The sequence below is a fragment of the Mixophyes fleayi genome, chromosome 8 (genome assembly GCF_038048845.1).
Source record: "Mixophyes fleayi isolate aMixFle1 chromosome 8, aMixFle1.hap1, whole genome shotgun sequence".
Taxonomy (NCBI): domain Eukaryota; kingdom Metazoa; phylum Chordata; class Amphibia; order Anura; family Limnodynastidae; genus Mixophyes; species Mixophyes fleayi.
In genome coordinates, this window is record NC_134409.1 from 78256957 (window position 1) to 78274703 (window position 17747).

Here is a 17747-nt window from a genome sequence, read left to right on the forward strand (position 1 = left end):
TATCACCCCAGGACAGGGTGAGAAGGTTTGAGTTACTCATTTGACCTTAAAGAAAAAAAGTATTTTATAACAAAACCCACTTTCTCCTTCATTATTCTATTACAAGGTGGGAGGAGGGGGCAGGGCAGTGGTAGTCACTAAAAATGGGGCCATGTGACTACCTTGCAAAGCTGTTCCACCACAGCACCATGTCTGTGCCCAGAAAAGGCTCACTATGTGGGCATAAAAAAGGCTATCATCTTGCAGACCTTATAGGCCAGCCTAATCCATCACATACCCAGCGCAAAATTAACTGTGAGGAGGCTTCCTGGCCCTAATTTGGATCTCTTCAGAGATAGACAAAAAGCTGTCACTCTCTAAATATATTCTGGGAGCCCATAGTACAAAGAAGAATAAATAGACTACCTCCAACAAACTGGGGTTCAGACAGGAGAACCATCTGCTTACTCATGTGGAAACAGACATTGCCTTTGGAAATAAAAAACATGTTGGTCCACAGGACCAACACGTCCTTGGGGATAGAAACAATGAATGATGAAACAAGTGACATTAAAAACTCCAACACATAGAATAAAACCAGGAAAAAGAAAATGGAAAGCCGCTTCACAGCAATCAGAAAAATCAGTTAAAAAGGACTGGGTTAAGGTCCCATTAAGCCAAGGTGGCAGAATGGCAGACAGATAGAAGCCACTCCCGAAGGAGGCTAGTACTCCAGGGAAAGAAAAATAAAAACCAGCAGCACCGAAATCTGACCTCCGGAGAGCCATGACCCTCTACCCAGATAACATTGGGAAGGAGAAAAAAAAAAAAAGTGGGAGAGGCAGTTGAATATTCTAAGGAAAATTGAGAGCCTCACAACACTAAAAAAGCATCCCTCAATCACACCCTAGAAGGAACACTTGGCATGAAATTCTCTATCCATCTATCTGAACGAGATATCTCAGATCCTCAGAACCAGGGCCTCAAGAGTTGGGACTAGGCCACTGCAGTTCTGATGGCGAAATTGGTTCTAGGAGAGAAGATCCGAGAGAAGAGGAGGTTTGGAAAAGATTCAGGTACCAACTGTCCATGCCCATAGCAGTGGGATCTTTGGTGGATGGACTAGTTCTAAAAATTGTCTAAGCAAATATCCCACTTCCAGATTTGATATAATTTAGAGGAAACCCAGACCATGTCTAAACATTCTCCAAAAAAAACAAAGCAAAATGGCACTATTTAGCATAACATCTGATTCTTGTAAGAGTAAAGATCCTCTATTGTGGCTAAAAGTTTGGTCTGTTTCACATAGCTTCCCCACTTCCAGTAAGAGATGTAGGATAACCAGTATGAATCCAGGTCTAGGGCTACCTTTGCTTTAGTTCTTTTGGCTGACCTCTGCTGTAGGATAGTTATCAACTATGAGATCTGTGCCACCATGATTTCCAAGGATCTGGTCCATTCCAGATCCTTGGTAGGGGCTAAAGCTGTCATCTACTTGGTTAACCTGTGAGGGGGAAGAGGAACACACAGTGGCTAGATACTTAAAAGGAGTTCTGCAAATATTGGAACACTCGTGGTTAACATGTCTGGCACAGGGTGGGGTGTGGCCAAGCCTGCAACAAGACAGCTGAGGCAAGCGATACATGTTAGACCAGAAAACACAATGGTCTCACACGACATATGACCAGGGTAACTTTAGATGCACAGAGATTTGACCTAGGCAAAAGAGTGTCCCTTGTCAGACATTATGCAATATAAGTGGCAAACGGGAGTGAAGTAGGAAAAGCTTGCATCAAGATTGCTAGTGGAGGTGAAACACCTGGTCTCTCACTGACCATGCTTTTGAGGGGGGGATGCAAAGAGAAAACTAAACCTTTTAAAAGAAATAACGAGACATGCCCTAATCTTCTTGCAAATACCACCTGAACACAGAGTGCAGCCACTTTGACTGGAGGTCAGGGATAGGTAGGTAGAGGACGGTCCTCGGTTAGACAAGTGCCCTGCCTGTGGGTGGTGCTTAACAGAGTCTGAATTCCACTTGGATGATGGCAAAAGTTCATTGAAACATTTTAGCATTTTATTTTAATATACACAAAAAAACACGCAAAACTTAAAGCACTTCTAGTAGATGAAAAGCAACATCACAATTGTCTACAATCTGCTAATTACAATACCAATACAAAGCACTTGTCAGAGCTTTGATTTAAAATTGGGGCTGCTACAAACATTTACATTGGCTGTTGATTGAAGCTTTCAGATAAAACACCAGGAAATTAGTACATATAAATAAGCTTAGAGTTTACAGCAGCTATTTGCATGGAGTGCTACTTGTTAAGCTGGGTACACATTACAGAAATTTTGCCCAACTTTTTATGCCAAGCAATTTTACATGCGACCGATGGTCCGATCGCTCGGTCCATGGACTGCATACACACTAGCCTTGTTTAGGACGATAAAGGGACGAGCGGATGTCCCTTTAGCGACTTTTTACAGCCATGTTGTCGTTAGCAATGACAAATTTCGTACTCACTGTTGTGGATTGGTCGGAAGTTTATACACACTACACAGCGGAAACGAGATTATAACAAAAATATTAAACGGTACGACCAACCAAATGAGGCAATAATCGTCCATTTGGGCAGACTTTCGACCATCGTGTCACTGTACACACTGACCCGACTTTTGAATGAGCGGTCGTATGCCGGCTGTTTGAGCCGATTATTGGCCGAAAACAGTGTAGTGTGTACCCAGCTTTACAAAGTGTTTGGACCGTTTTAAAATGACGTAATAAAACAGGCAGCGGAGTTATAGTGTAAGGCTGGGTACACACTTCAGGTATTTCACCTGAATATCAGGCCAATCACACGATAAACAATCGCTCACCAGATATCGCATTAGTATGTAAGCGCCAACAATGAACGATTATCACTCCAAAGCATATCGTATGATTCCATAAACAGACTAAAAATTTTGTTCAATAATGGAACAATGTTGCTTCAATTTTGCAGTGTGTATGCACTCACGACCAACAGTGTAGGCAGATCTCCATAGAGTCACGATCATGTCAGCCGATGGTTATGACAGATGAAGAGCACAGATGTGAAGGTAAATCTTGTAAAACGTGTATTGTGTGTACACATGAATAAGCATGCTGATCGGGACTTTGTCGTTTGTAAAATCATTATGGATATTTCATTGTGAGAAATTTCCTGTAGTGTATACCCAGATGTCAAGTTGAATACACTCAGCTAGCAAGAATGAGTGTAAATAAACTATTATTGTTACAGGTCTAGTGTTAAAGCAAGCATTGCACTATAGGACCATGAATGCCCATTAATAAACATTGTGCAAAATAGCTCTCATTTGTCAAAATGCATTTTAACTTGCATGTTCTGATGTTTCAATAAAGTTAAGAGACCAGAAAATATAAAGCCCTTCTTGGTTACATGCCTTAACAACTAAATTCAAGTTTCTCCCTGGGTAAACTTAGGACATAGCAGCCAAAGAAAGCAATATTTACTACATTACAAGATTCATGCAAATTTATCAAGATTACTTCCAAAAAGCCCAAGACAAACACTTACCGGGATTCCTAATAATTGTGGATCTACAGGTTGACGGAATGGAAGGGATTCTGGATCTTGGCGGTATAATGCCTCCAGCGTAGGCATGAGGGATTGGCGTAGCTCTTCAGGTTTGAAAACTTTAGTATGGGCAGAAGAAAAAAAATAAATATATTTTTATGATCTATGCAAAACATCTCACTTTTTGTTGTAATAAAAAATGATTTCCAAAGTTATATTGTGTAAGCACTAAATTTCAACACACATAATAAATGAAAGCATAACAAAACTTGTCAAAATTGTTTAAATAAAATAAAGCTTGTGTTATTCTCATGTGCTAGAATGATTTTGTTGTAAACAATTACAATATAGTGGTTTGCTTTTCCTACATAATTTATTGAGGCAAACTGCTTACTTTTCTTTTTAGACTGTCCAGCAGGGGAAGATTGTGCAGCAGGTGTGCCTGGTTTCTCATCCTCCTCTTTTACTTCAGATTTTATATCTTTCTTTTCTTCTGGCTCCATTGGGTCAGGTTTGCAGTTTTCAGTAGCAACTTCGGATTTCACCTGGTTTGAAGAAATTAGTATCCTCTGTGAAATGCTATGCAGGTCACAATAGTTGGCCCCAAGTCTCCATTCATTACCATGCATCAGTTTCACAGCATTGGGCACCTCGCTTATGGCAGCACTTAATTTGCTTGTGATGTTACTTTAATATATACTATTTTTACTTTAATAAATAATTCTGCAGCTATGAAAATATTAGCCAATGTATTGCACCTGTTTGACCCTCTTTGGTACAGGTCTCTGAAGCAACATTACTTCAACACCTGTTTAACTACCATGTCTCTAATTAGCCACTTACCGACTAAATGTTATAAGATATATTTATGTAGTTAATGACTTGGATTAATTCTTGGCTTATACGTCAGTTTCAAGTGACTTATTGCTATTCTCTAAATCCATTGGGAGACATTAGAACAAATGGCATGAAAATCAGCCGAGCCAAATCCAGACGGTGAAATTATCCTTGGTCTAACAGATCCCATAGAGGTAGGGACCATGACGGGCCTGCTGCCATTTTGAGCACATCCATGTACCATAATCTTCTGAGGGAAATCTGGGCCCACAAAAATCACCCTATTTACATTTTTTAGATCCAATGGAAGCACTGCAACAGATAAGCAAGTTGTCATTTACAATGAACAGACATGTCATCTACTAGAAACGCCTTTGGATGTCTTGTCCTCCAGCAGCAACAGTCCACCTTGTGGTTCAACCAAGATGCCACGATGTTCCGGAACATTGAGTAGGGAGATTTTACTCCTCTCGAGACTATAGACGGCACTGAAAAGCAACAGCCCCCTCCAGCCCTGAAGACTGGCATCCGTAGTAATGACTGCCCAATTCCCAAATGGTAAAGGAACGACCTCTGTTGAGATTGTAGACCATGAGCCACCAGAGAAGAGACAGGCGCAAACTTGGAGACAAGAAGATGATCTTACTGGACAAACAATGGTGTAACATGGTCCATAATGGTAAAAGTTTGATCTGGAAATTTCTTGAATGGAATTGAGCAAATTTTACAGCTTAAAAAGTAGAACCAAAAGTAGAAACAAACAGACATTTATTTGAGAGTCAAAGACTATTAGTCTCTGCAATAAGAAACTTGTCTCCCAGCAAGAATACTCTCAGCAGTCAAACAGGAACCCTTAAAAAGTTAATTCATTGGGTGGGTAACTAGGCTAGATTTCTGATAACTGATGATCCACCCATGGGACTAAGGTCGGAATTGCATTCTGCAAATGAACGCTGAACATAGGGAGTCTGTCCCAGTCTGACCGTTCGATACTTTAGGGTGACAGAACAAGTAAAAGAAGTCTCCCCACCAGAACCAGCTCTGGAACAACTCCTTTTGCCCGATAGAAAAACGATGAATTAAGCGAAACATGTATAGTACACAAACAGAAAGTGTGAAACTACCAAACAGACAAGACCCCACAGGATAATATAGATGTTCTCTCAATTACTTCCCTGGCTAGGAGATCTAAAGAGTAGCAGCCTCTGTGGGTTTAGAGTTAGCTTTAGTTGGTTTTCCACATCAGACGAAAGCCCAATAAGGAGAAAACTCAAACATGAGTGATAATCTCTGCCCTTTATCAAGCCTTCTTATCAAGGTAAGAAAGCTAAGCTCACAAGCTTAGTCTATGGGATAACAAGAGATGTGTTTACATGTCAAAAATATAAATATCTAATCTTAGAAAGCTATATATTTTTAAATGAATGGATTAGTGACACTAAGTGCAGTAATTGCAGTACACCCCCTGACAGTGTATGCAGTGAAATTCCACAAGACTAATCCCAGTGACTACCATTCTATATCAAACAGGTGGTAATATCTACATTCTAGTATTGTGAAGGTACAGGAAAAGGCAAGTGAACAAGCTTTAGTGATAGCGACTTGTCACCGCTTTCCAAGAGAAATGGCTGCCTCCCAAAAGGACATGGCAGTATAGGCTTACTTACAATTATGTCACCACTCTCAGCCTCAAACACAGCCTCTGTAACCACTACAGATGTTCTCTCCTTATAAGAAATTTGTCCAGCAGGTTTCAACAAAGATCTGCGCACTGCCAAGTAGATGCAAACAAACTGTTCAGGAGTCCCGCACCGACACTGCAAGGGAGCCTCCACATCACCCTACGGGAGATATGGAGGCTCCCTTGCAGTGAGGGGAATGGCTGTTAAATGTCCTGGGATGAGACTCACCCCAGCGCAAGGACCCAGAGTTAAGGAAGCCAACAGAAGGCGTCCCTGCTATGTAAAATTAAAAGTAGAAATAAAACCAGGGCAAAGGGCCCAAAATAAAAAGGTCTCATTGCAAAAGCGCTTAACTAAAAGTTAAGATGGCTTCAATGGGAAGAGCTATCATTTAGCAAGTTTAAGATTTAAGGTGCACTGGCTCTAATACCACCTACTATACCCCTTTGTTACAGTGGTAAAGAGAAATATGATGCGCATCTCCTATGCCACCCATTTAATAAAATCCTTTAGGTACAAGTCATTAAAATGGGATTTTTATACTTACGTAAAATCCGTTTCTCTTAATCCATTGGGGGACACCGAGACCTTGGGGTATAGAGTAGGGACAGGCGAACACTGGCACTTTAACTTTAGTTAAACAAAGCTCTGGCTACACCCCCTCTATACCCCACCTCCTGCTAGAGGCCAGTCTTTAACCAAGCCCGCAGAAAGGGAGATAGAGAGAAACCAAAGAAAAAAAAAAGAATAAACTTAACACATCACTGTCTTAACAACCAGACCTGTCAAACAGAAGGAGAAACCAGAGCACTATGGGTGGGTGCTCGGTGTCCCCCAATGGATTAAGAGAAACGGGTTTTACGTAAGTATAAAAATCCCATTTTCCCTGACATCCTTGGGGGACACCGGGACCTTGGGGACATCCCAAAGCTGTCTCACGGGAGGGAACGCTCAGAAGAAACGGCCCGAAGCACCTTTCTCCCAAAACTTGCATCCCTAGAGGCAAACACATTAAATCTGTAAAACTTTGTGAAAGTGTGTACAGAAGACCACGTGGCCGCTTTACACAATTGTTCATTGGAGGAACCATGGCGGGCCGCCCAGGAAGAACTTACAGATCTTATAGAATGCGCCCGTAGATTATCTGGGACAGGCTCCCCAGCCCCATTGTAAGCCTGACGGATAACAGCCGTAATCCACCTAGCAATGGTCACTTTAGAAGCTGGCCAGACTCTTTTGTGAGCATCATAAAAAATGAAAAGATCCTCAGTTTTGCGTAATTTCTGAGATCTTTTAACATAAATTCGCAAGGCACGTACAACATCAAGATAACAAATAGACTCATCATTATCAGAAGATGAGGAATCAGATAGAGCCGGAATAACAATGTCCTGATTCAAATGAAACTTAGATACAACTTTAGGAAGGAAAGAGGGCTTGGTTCGAAGAACTGCCATATCCTCATGAAAAACTAGCAGAGGAGGCTTGCAAGACAAAGCAGCAAGCTCTGAAACTCTGCGTGCCGAAGAAAGGGCCAAAAGAAAAAACGTTTTTAACGTTAGAAATTTGAAATCCACCGTATTCAAGGGCTCAAACGGTGGATGCTGTAAAGCTCTCAACACCAAATTCAAATCCCATGGTGGAACCGGAGGAATATAAGGAGGTTGAACATGGAGAACACATCAGGTATGACAGCAAGTTTTCTTTGAAAGAAGATCGAAAGAGCCGACACCTGACCCTTAAGAGAACTAGGACGCAAACCTGCATCCAAGCCAGCCTGCAAGAACCTCAGTAACCTGGCCAGACGAAATGAAGACATAGGCTATCCCTTCTTTTCACACCAACTAATATATGTCCTCCAGACACAATGATATCATTTTGCCGAAGCCGGTTTTCGAGCACAAGGTCTGCACCACCCAATCCGAAAAACCCTTAGCTCTTAGGATCCTGGCCTCAACAGCCACGCCGTTAAAGCCAAACGTTGCAAACTTTGATGACAAAAGGTACCCTTGGTTAGCAGGTCTGGGCGTATTGGCAACCGCCACGACCTCCTGCCATGAAGAGTATGTCAGTGTACCAGGCCCTGCGCGGCCAATCCGGCGCCACTAGAAGCACTGGAACACCCTCCTCTCCACCTTTTTCAGTACTTGTGGAAGCATAGCTATCGGAGGAAAAAGGTACACTACGCGGTACCTTCAAGGGACGGACATAGCGTCTACCGCGACTGCCCAGGGATCTCAAGCACGGGAACAGTAGCGGGAAACCCTGTGATTCAACTGAGATGCCATCATGTCGACATCCGGTTAACCCCATTTCACCACTAACTGTTGAAACACCTCCGGATGGAGAGACCATTCTCCTGGATGCAGAGTCTGCCTGCTTAGGAAGTCTGCTTCCCAATTTTCTATTCCGGGAATGAAGATGGCCACGAGTGCAGAAACGCAAGCTTTGGCCCACAGAACTATCCTGCGAGTCTCCCTCATGGCCAAGGGACTCCTGGTGCCGCCCTGATGGTTGAAATATGCCACTGCTGTGACATTGTCCGATTGAATCTCTACTGGCTTTCCCTGCAGAAAGTGTTGCGCACTTCTTAGAGCATGAAACACTGCGCGCAGTTCTATGACATTTATTGGAAGTTTGGATTCCTTCGTAGTCCAAAGCCCCTGAAACCGAGCCTGAAGACAGACAGCCCCCTAACCCCGAAGGCTAGCATCTGTTATCAGAATCCAATTCCAAATTGAGAACAAGCATCCCCTGGTGAGATTCTGCCTGTGTAGCCACCAGATCAGCGACTGACGCGTCTGCGGAGACAGGCGAAAAACCTGACTCACCAGATTCCAATGGGATTTGTTCCATTGCAACAGGAGATCCAATTGAAACTGTTGTGCATGGAACTGAGCAAAGTGGAACGCTTCGAATGACGATACCATCTTGCCCAGAAGTCTCATTGCAAAATGAATGGAAGGTCTCCATGCCACCAACAGGGATTCCACCATCCTCTGCAAGGCTAGGATCTTGTCCTGAAGAAAGAATACCCGCCTCAGACGGGTATCGAATAAGAACCAGAAACACAATCCGCTGGGATGGGATCAACTTGGATTTTTTGAAGTTGATAATTTAACCGTGCGACTCCAGGGTCTGGGAGAAAAATGCCCTTTCCACCTGTAGCTTGACTGATAATGGAGTCAAGCTGAGGTCCAAACAAAAGACCCCCAGAAAACGGTATGGTCTCAAGAACCTTTTCAGACTCCCCATCAGCCTTCCAGGACTTAAAGCAGAGAACACGACAAGCTGAAACTGCAGAGGCAGAAATACGTGCACCAATCAGTCCCGCGTATGTAGCTGCCTCTCGTAAATATTCGCCCTCTGAATTTGCTCCACTAATAGAAGCAGTTCAGAGGAAGGCCTGCCTGCCAACAAACCCTGAAAACATTGTTTTGACCAGCGTTCTACTGCTTTGTTAACCCACACAGATGCCAAAGCAGGCCTGAAAGAGGCACATGCTGCAATGAAAATGAATTAAAGGACTGCCTTAACCTAATGGTCTGTACCATCCTTAAGAGTGGCAATGTTCGGAAAAGGAATAGTAGTTAACTTGGCTAACAGTGTAACTGCAGCATCCACACGTGGAAGCGTTTACCATTTAGCAAAAACTTCAGTAGGAAAAGGATAAACCGACTGCAGTCACTGAAATACTTGGAACTTGCTATCTGGGGAAGTCCAAGGCTCTGACAACAAATCTTCCAGTAGGGAAGAAGCCAGGATAAAGAAAGAAATATTTATTTATTTTTTTCCCGTGCAAAAAGAGGAGCTTGTGCAACATGAGGAACCTCCTTACTTAGGAAAGTAAAGTACCCGACACACAGCTTGTATTAATTCCTCCACACTCTGGCGAACCGAATGAATCTCCTCCACAACCGAAGGAGCATCCATGTCAGAATTCACCGCTAAATTACCTTCATTCTGGAAACTACAGTCAAAATCTGGCTTATTTTCCTGAAGTTGTGGCGCCATCCTCCTACGCTTATGTGAGGAAGACGGTGCCGCAGATTGTAATATCCTCTCTAAGAGGAAGAAACCTAAACCATACCCTGTACAGAGGATGCAATTCCCTGTACCCAAGCAGGCTGTACAGACTCCGCCAGGGAAAAACAGTCAAACCTTGACTTAGCGAACTAGAACCCATGTCCGTTGCTACAGTGCAAGCAGAATCAGAAGATGGGGCGACCACAGCCTGTGACAGCACCAACTGAGCAAGTTTGGCCACTGTATTGGAGAGAGACCAACCCAGGCATGTGTTGCCGTATGTAAAGCAGCAGCTGCTGTATTACACGTTATGCTCTTTGAAAGCCGGCACACTGCGCAAATTTCCTCCGCGCCTGACTGACCTGATGGTAGCTTTACGTGACAGACAGCCCAGGTGAATCTCAACATTGATGTAACACCAACTTTACCACACATGGTTTTTCCCTTTCTGACATGTTAACAGATGGGACAAAACACAAACAAAAAACAGTGGAATAAACAGTGTAACAAAACAATTTAAATAACAAGCAGCCCACAATACTGAACAGAAAGTGAGCCTGCAATACAGCCAATAAAAGCCCCAGAGTAAAAATAAACTTTTGAAAATAACAATCCCCAAACCTTTCTATCAGGACTCGGGAAAAGGGGAGCTATAACATGGCTGTTTATTCTGGTGTCTGCACACATAAAGAGTAATAGATTCCCCCAGGGACCAGCACTGAATTGGTAACAATCAACAACCCAGTGCCTAGCAAGGCTTCACTATCTTAGTGACCCTTGCCTGACCCTGTCTCCTGAGCTAAAAATAGAATGTCTTTTTTTTTCCATAGAATGACTTGCTTCTAGTAAAAAGCAGCCTGCTCAGGGACAAACTGCAATTTTCTTTCCCTCTCTCTCAGCATTGTGCTGGGAGAGGGTTCACTTACCTTCTGCCACCCCTCCTCACGCAGTGTCTGCAGTCTGTCAGATCAGGACGGACGGACAAAGCCCGAGTCGAATGTGCCCGGCTCCTAGGAGGGTAGGAAAACGATGGGAGAGGGAGGCTGGCAACAGAGGCACCTCTCACAGCACCACCGATTTCCCCCCCCCCCCTCCATACAGCGCTTGTCGCACGCTGCCTACTGCAGATTCCTGCCATAAAATAATAAAAGTAACAGAAGAGACACAGCCTTTTCGCCGGGCACTTACACTAGACTGGCCTCTAGCAGGAGGTGGGGTATAGAGGGGGTGTAGCCAGAGCTTTGTTTAACTAAAGTTAAAGTGCCAGTGTTCGCCTGTCCCTACTCTATACCCTACTCTATACCCCAAGGTCCCGGTGTCCAAGGATGTCAGAAAAGCGCTAAACCTTACCTACTTTTGTTCAAGCTATGTAGAAGCTTGAATTGTGGTTCTCTCCTTGGTGTACCTTGTGGTGACTTGGGTCATGCTATATTGTCAACTTATCAAACCTGCGTCCAAACCAACTACCTGAACAGTTGTATTTTGTGCGGGTTATCAATACTGATTAAGAATCACAGAAAGCTATGGGGAGACGCAAAACAATGCCAAGTACATATTGAGCTCTGAAAGCTTACATAGTAACTTTTAGAAGGCAGGCAAAATCCTACAAAAATGTTTATTTAAAATTTCTTATTTTTTACTGTGCCTAAATAGGAACAGTATTATAGGATGTCCTCGTATAACTCAGTCTTCCCTTTGCAAAATCTGCCGGCGTGTGTTGCGCAGCTAGAGGGGATTGGGAACAGTAGTGCTGTTACCACAAACCCATCAAGACTTACCCCGACAAGGACTTGCTGAACCTCTAAACCCTGTTTAACAAATGCAACTAATGAACATGCCAGGACACGTAAAGGACATCACTGTCAAGGGCAACAATAGTGTTTCTGGTGTTAAAGAGGTAATGCCACCTGTCCAATGTGTTTTAGTAACATTTGTACATTGGACAGGCGCCTCCTTGCATTACCCCTTTAACACCAGAAATACCATTGTCGCCCTTGAAAGCAACGTCATTTAGGTGTCCCAGCATGTTCATTAGTCACATTTGTTACATTTCTGCTTTTTAAACTGTCGGATTTTGCGCTCTGTCAGGGATGAGAGGTTCAGCAAATCCATATGGGTGTTAACTGTTGTCGGATTTGTGGCAGTTGCTCTAATGACTTCCACTGGCTAGATGATATATATTTCAGCACTGATACACATTCCCAATAAGAAAGTCACCTCATCGGAGTTAGTGCCCTCCCTCCGTGTACAGGACAACGAAAAAAGGGGGACAACAATTGAAGAGGGTTGCTGAAAAACCCCTCTAATCAGTACATCTTATGACTATGGTTGCCATGCTAATTGCATGGCACTTGGCAAACTGTAAATAAATAGCAGCTTGAAGGAGAAAAAAAAAAAAAAAGAGCGAAAGCATGTATCCCCTTACAATAAACGAGAGATGTTATTAAAACAAAACGCCACACCATTCTTCATGGAAATGCAATTTTAAGGGGCTAGATTACACAGGGTACTGTGTTTTGTGCAGGTACAACCCCATGCATATTGACCTAGATTACACTTTCACAAAACCATAAAACTTCAATTACTGTTACCGTTTTGCATTTAGGCTTGATTTTAAATTTTGTAGTGTGCGAGTTGAAAAATTTGCAATCTTTATTCACCAACAAAACTCTAAAATATCCCATAGTATGTTTATTTGGTGTTAGCACTGTACAACAAAACATTCAAAACGTAAACTTGATGTCCTTCGTATAGCAAAACTTTACCTCCTGCTTCTCCTCTACATGTTCAACTATAGACTCTGACTCCATTTCTTCATCTTCCCGTTTGACCTCAGTTTTGACATCTTTTATAGATTGCTCAGGGGCAGGATGCTGTGAGCTCACATCAGGACTGTTAGTTGATGGCGGATTGGATATTGGACCTTCCATAACAGCCGTGGACTGCGAGAGCTGTTAAACAACAGAAACCAAGTGGTAAATTCTAATAAAGTAGCCAAGGTGAAAAATTAGAGTGTGCTTATATTTGACCTACACTGATACGGCAACCGATTAAAAGGCGTTATAGAGCAGACGTGCAGTCTTATGATTTTTTTATTTTTTATTAAAAAGGAGGCCGATCCAAAAAGTTGTGGATGCGAGACTTATCCTTTAAGCACAACTTAGTGGGGGTTACTTAAAAGCTCCACCTCTACTGCTAGCTTAAACCCTTCATGTAGTCATAATGCAGGAGGGGGGGAAAAAAAACCTATATAAAACAAAAAAACAAAAACGGTCCAACCAGATGATTTGTTCAATAACCAAAACCCAACATAGGACACTGGCATTGGATAAAATAATTCAATGCCAAGTGTAACATAGTTGATGAGGTTGAAAAAAAAAAAAAGGACACCAGTCCATCAAGTTTACCCTATTTTGGATCTCCAACGATCCTGCACTTATATTTGAAATTGATCCAGAGTAAGCAACCACCAATCTGTTTCAATTGTGAAAATCCCCCCAGACCCAATATTGCAGCCCTATTTTTACCCTATATCCACAACTATCCTTCATTTTAATTAACGATCGGATCCCTGGATACACTTTTCCCGCAAAAAATTTGTCAAACCCTTTCTTAAACATATCTATTGAATCTGTCATCACAACTTTCCCTGGCAGTGAATTCCATATCTTGACTGCCCTTACTGTAAAGAACCCCTTGCTTTGCTGGTTGTGAAATTTCCTCTCCTCTAACCTTATTGGGTGACTACGTGTCCTGTGTATAGTCCTTGGGGTCAAAAGATCCCATGAAAGTTCTTTGTATTGACCATGCATGTATTTCAACATAGTAATCATATATCCTCTTAGGCGCCTCTTTTCTAAAGTGAACATGCCTAAAACTGGCTAATCTTTCCTCGTAACTTAATGACTCCATCTTTATCGCCCTTCTCTGAGCCCTTTCTAATTCCAAATTATCTTTTTTTTTTTTTTTTTAGACTGGTGCCCAGAACTGTACTGTATATTCAAGATGAGGTCCTACCAACGATTTATACAGGAGCAAAATTACACTCTCGCCTTGCTCCTTTTTATGCATGCCAATACTTTTATTTGCCCTTGCAGCTGCTGCTTGACATTGAGCACTATTGCTAAGTCTACTGTCTACGAGCATTCAAATCCTTTTCCATTATAGATGCTCCTAAATTAATTCCATTTAATTTATAGATTGCGTTCTTGTTTTTGATCCCTAAATGCATAACCTTACATTTATCTATGTTAAACCTCATATTCCATTTGGCCGCCCAATCCTCCAGTTTATTTAAGTCCCTCTGTAGAGAAGCTTCATCTTGCTCTGATTTTATTACCTTAGAGTTTAGGGTCATCTGCAAAAATAGAAGCTTTACTCTCTAAACCATCACCAAGGTCATTAATATATGAAAAAGGATTGGCCCCAGCATGGAACCTTGAGGTACTCCACTTAAAACTTTTGACCAATTAGAAAATGATTCATCACAACTCTGTTCCCTATTCTCTAACCAGTTTTCAATCCAAGTACAAATGTTTCCTAGAGTCAGTTCCCTTATTTTTTAAACCAGCATCTTGAGTGGCACTGTATCAAAGGCAAAGTGTAAAAAAAGTTTATTCTTCAGACTTTTTGACTTCCAAAAACAAATAAAATTTTGGGAGGAAATGCAATGGACCTAAAAAAGCCCATGTCTTTAGTAATATCTACAAATCACTAATATTTACAATATTACAAGTAATATTTACAAATCACTAAGCTTTCAGATTATGCAGCAATAAAATCACTGTTTAAGACTGCCTCATGTCTCACTTTCACTCTGTTAGCACTCAGAAAGTACACTAAATTCAAAGCTTGTCCAATATAGTCTAAACTTAGAAATTTCTGTATAAGAGGATTTATGTACTTACGTTAAATCCGTTTCTCCGATTCCGTCTGGGGGACACTGCTTACCTTGGGTTGTGGAGGGAGCTTGGGGAGTTGGCAACTAACTAGTTAACTTTAGTACTGCCGACAGACCCCTCCCCTCTACAATCCCCCTGCCCCCTCTTGTTCAGTTAATTAAAAAGCCCAAGGAGGAAAGGCCAGTCAAACAAGAGCACACAGAAGAAAAGCAGAAGTGAGGGATCGCAGTGTCCCCCAGACAGAATCAGAGAAACGGATTTAACGTAAGTACATAAATCCTCTTTTCTCTTTCATCCAGTCTGGGGGACACTGCTTACCATGGGGACGTTCTAAAGCAGCCCCCTAAGGGTGGGACTGCTCTGAAAATCCCGCTCGCAAAGCACTACGAGCGAAATTTGCATCAGCTGATGCAAATAAATGAAACTGGTAAAATTTTGTAAATGTATGGACAGAAGACCAGATGGCTGCCCTGCAAAGCTGGTCTGCAGAAGCCCCATTTTTTGCTGCCCACGACGCCCCTACCGATCTGGTGGAGTGGGCGGCAAGTCTCTCCGGCATAGGACGGCTAGCCTTTATGTAAGCCTGTTTAATGGTTGCCGTAATCCATCTTGCAATGGACTGTTTTGAGGCTGGCCAGCCTCTCTTATTGGCATCATAAAGAACAAATAGAGAATCGGTACGTCTAATCTGAAGTTCTTTTGACATAAATGCGGAGAGCCCTAACCACATCTAACTTTTCCATAGATTGTTGATCCGAATGGGAAGTGGATGAAAAGACCGGAACTACAATTTCTTGGTTCAGATAAAAAGCCGAAACTACTTTTGGAACAAAGGAAGGAAGGGCTCTTAACACCGCTCTGTCCTCGTGGAAAACCAGATATGGTTCTCGGCAAGACAGAGCTCCTAATTCCGAAACCCTACGCGCAGATGCGATAGCCAAAAGAAAGAGGACCTTCCAGGTCAACCACTTCAAATCTGCCACAAGTAATGGCTCAAAAGGAGGCCCTTTAAGCATATCCAGCACCAGGTTAAGATCCCATGGTGCTGTAGGCAGAACATAGGGAGGCTGAATATGCAAGTCTCCCTGAAGGAAAGTCCTAATATCTGGTACCTCCGCTAGTTTCAGATGAAAAAACACTGAAAGAGTCGATACCTGAACTTTTAGGGAACCTAACCGAAGCCCTGCCTCCAGTCCATCCTGAAGGAAAGCCAACAAGCGAGGGAGACGAAAGTAGGAGTGTGACATTTCCTATTTTCGCACCATCTGATATAGGCTCGCCAAATCCGATGATAGATGCGAGCTGAAACGGGCTTTCTGGCTCGCATTAAAGTGTCAACTACTCTGGGGGAAAAACCTCTAGCCCTCCAGAGGCTGGCTTCAACAGCCATGCCGTTAAACTGAGCTAAGGTAAATTCTGGTGACGGAAGGGACCTTGCAGAAGCGGGTCGTCTCGTGACGGAAGAGGAATTCCCTGTCCTTCCGCCATAGAGATTATGTCCGCGTACCAGACTCGGCGCGGCCATGAGGGAGCTATCAGAATTACTGGCAGACCACCTTGCCTTACTCGTCTGAGCACGCGAGGAAACATGGGAATGGGCGGAAATAGGTATCCCAACCTGAACTCCCATGACATCGTCATTACGTCCACTGCCACCGCTAAGGGGTCTCTTGCCCTTGCGCAGAACCTGTGAACCCTATTGTTGTGTCTGGAGGCCATGAGATCTATGTCCGGAAGAGCCCACCTCTGAACCAGAGACTGGAAAACTTTCGGATGGAGTGACCACTCTCCCGGCATCATTTGGTTTCGACTTAAGTAGTGGGCCTCCCAATTTCTTATTCCTGGAATGTAAACTGCGGATATTGCAGGGACATATTGTTCTGTCCAAACCAAAATTTGAGCAGCAATGTTAATTGCAGCTGCACTCCTGGTTCCTCCCTGCCTGTTGACATATGCCACAGCCGTGGCATTGTCGGACTGAACTCTGACAGGGTGGCTCTGGAGGAGGGACTGGGCCCGCCGGAGGGCTAAAAGAATAGCCTTCAACTCCAGCACATTTATAGATAAGGCTGCTTCCTGAACCGACCAAAGTCCATGGAGTCGGAGGCGCAGGATTACCGCCCCCCAACCTTTCAGGCTGGCGTCCGTCGTGGCTATGATCCATGAGCATGGAGCGAAGGACCTGCCCACCCTCAAGTGATCCAGAACTAGCCACCACTGGAGCGATTCTATCGTCCTCGGAGATAGAGATATTTTCTGGAGATGCAAGCGTAGGTGGGATCCTGACCATTTCGTCAATAGATCCCACTGAAAACATCGGGAATGAGCTCGACCGAATGGAATGGTCTCGAAGGAGGCCACCATCTTTCCCAGCAGCCGCATGCACAAGTGCATTAAGGGGCTGGGAGAAGACAAGACCTGAGTTGTTACACTCTGAATAGAACTGATCTTCTCGACGGGCAGGAATACCTTTTGCTGACTGGTGTCCATAATGAGCCCTAAGAAAACCATGCGTTGACACGGAACCATCGGAGATTTCTTTAATTTTATTAGCCATCCATGGCCCTCGAGAACTGCCAAGGAGAGGGATAAGTGATGACGTAAGCCAGTCTCTATGGACGCCAAAAACTGATCCTTCTCTAAGCCATTTATCACTGACCTCAGGGACTCCATCCGAAACTTGTCCAAGTGCACATTGAGGCCCTTTAAGTTTAAGATGGGCCGAAAGGAGCCGTCCG

General features: G+C 43.3%; 1 protein-coding gene across 5 annotated transcripts in view; it reads right to left on the bottom strand.

Annotated features, from left to right (window-relative positions):
- The window catches only part of EP300 (EP300 lysine acetyltransferase), a 100380-nt gene that overhangs the window by 20055 nt on the left and 62578 nt on the right, over positions 1 to 17747 (bottom strand). For all 5 annotated transcript variants that reach the window (XM_075182783.1, XM_075182786.1, XM_075182788.1 and 2 more), the window contains 3 exons: positions 12874 to 13059; positions 3958 to 4108; positions 3564 to 3682 (listed from right to left, as the gene is read on the bottom strand). In XM_075182783.1, coding sequence (XP_075038884.1) covers positions 3564 to 3682; positions 3958 to 4108; positions 12874 to 13059 — 456 coding nt within the window. The remainder of the gene's footprint in view (positions 1 to 3563; positions 3683 to 3957; positions 4109 to 12873; positions 13060 to 17747) is intronic.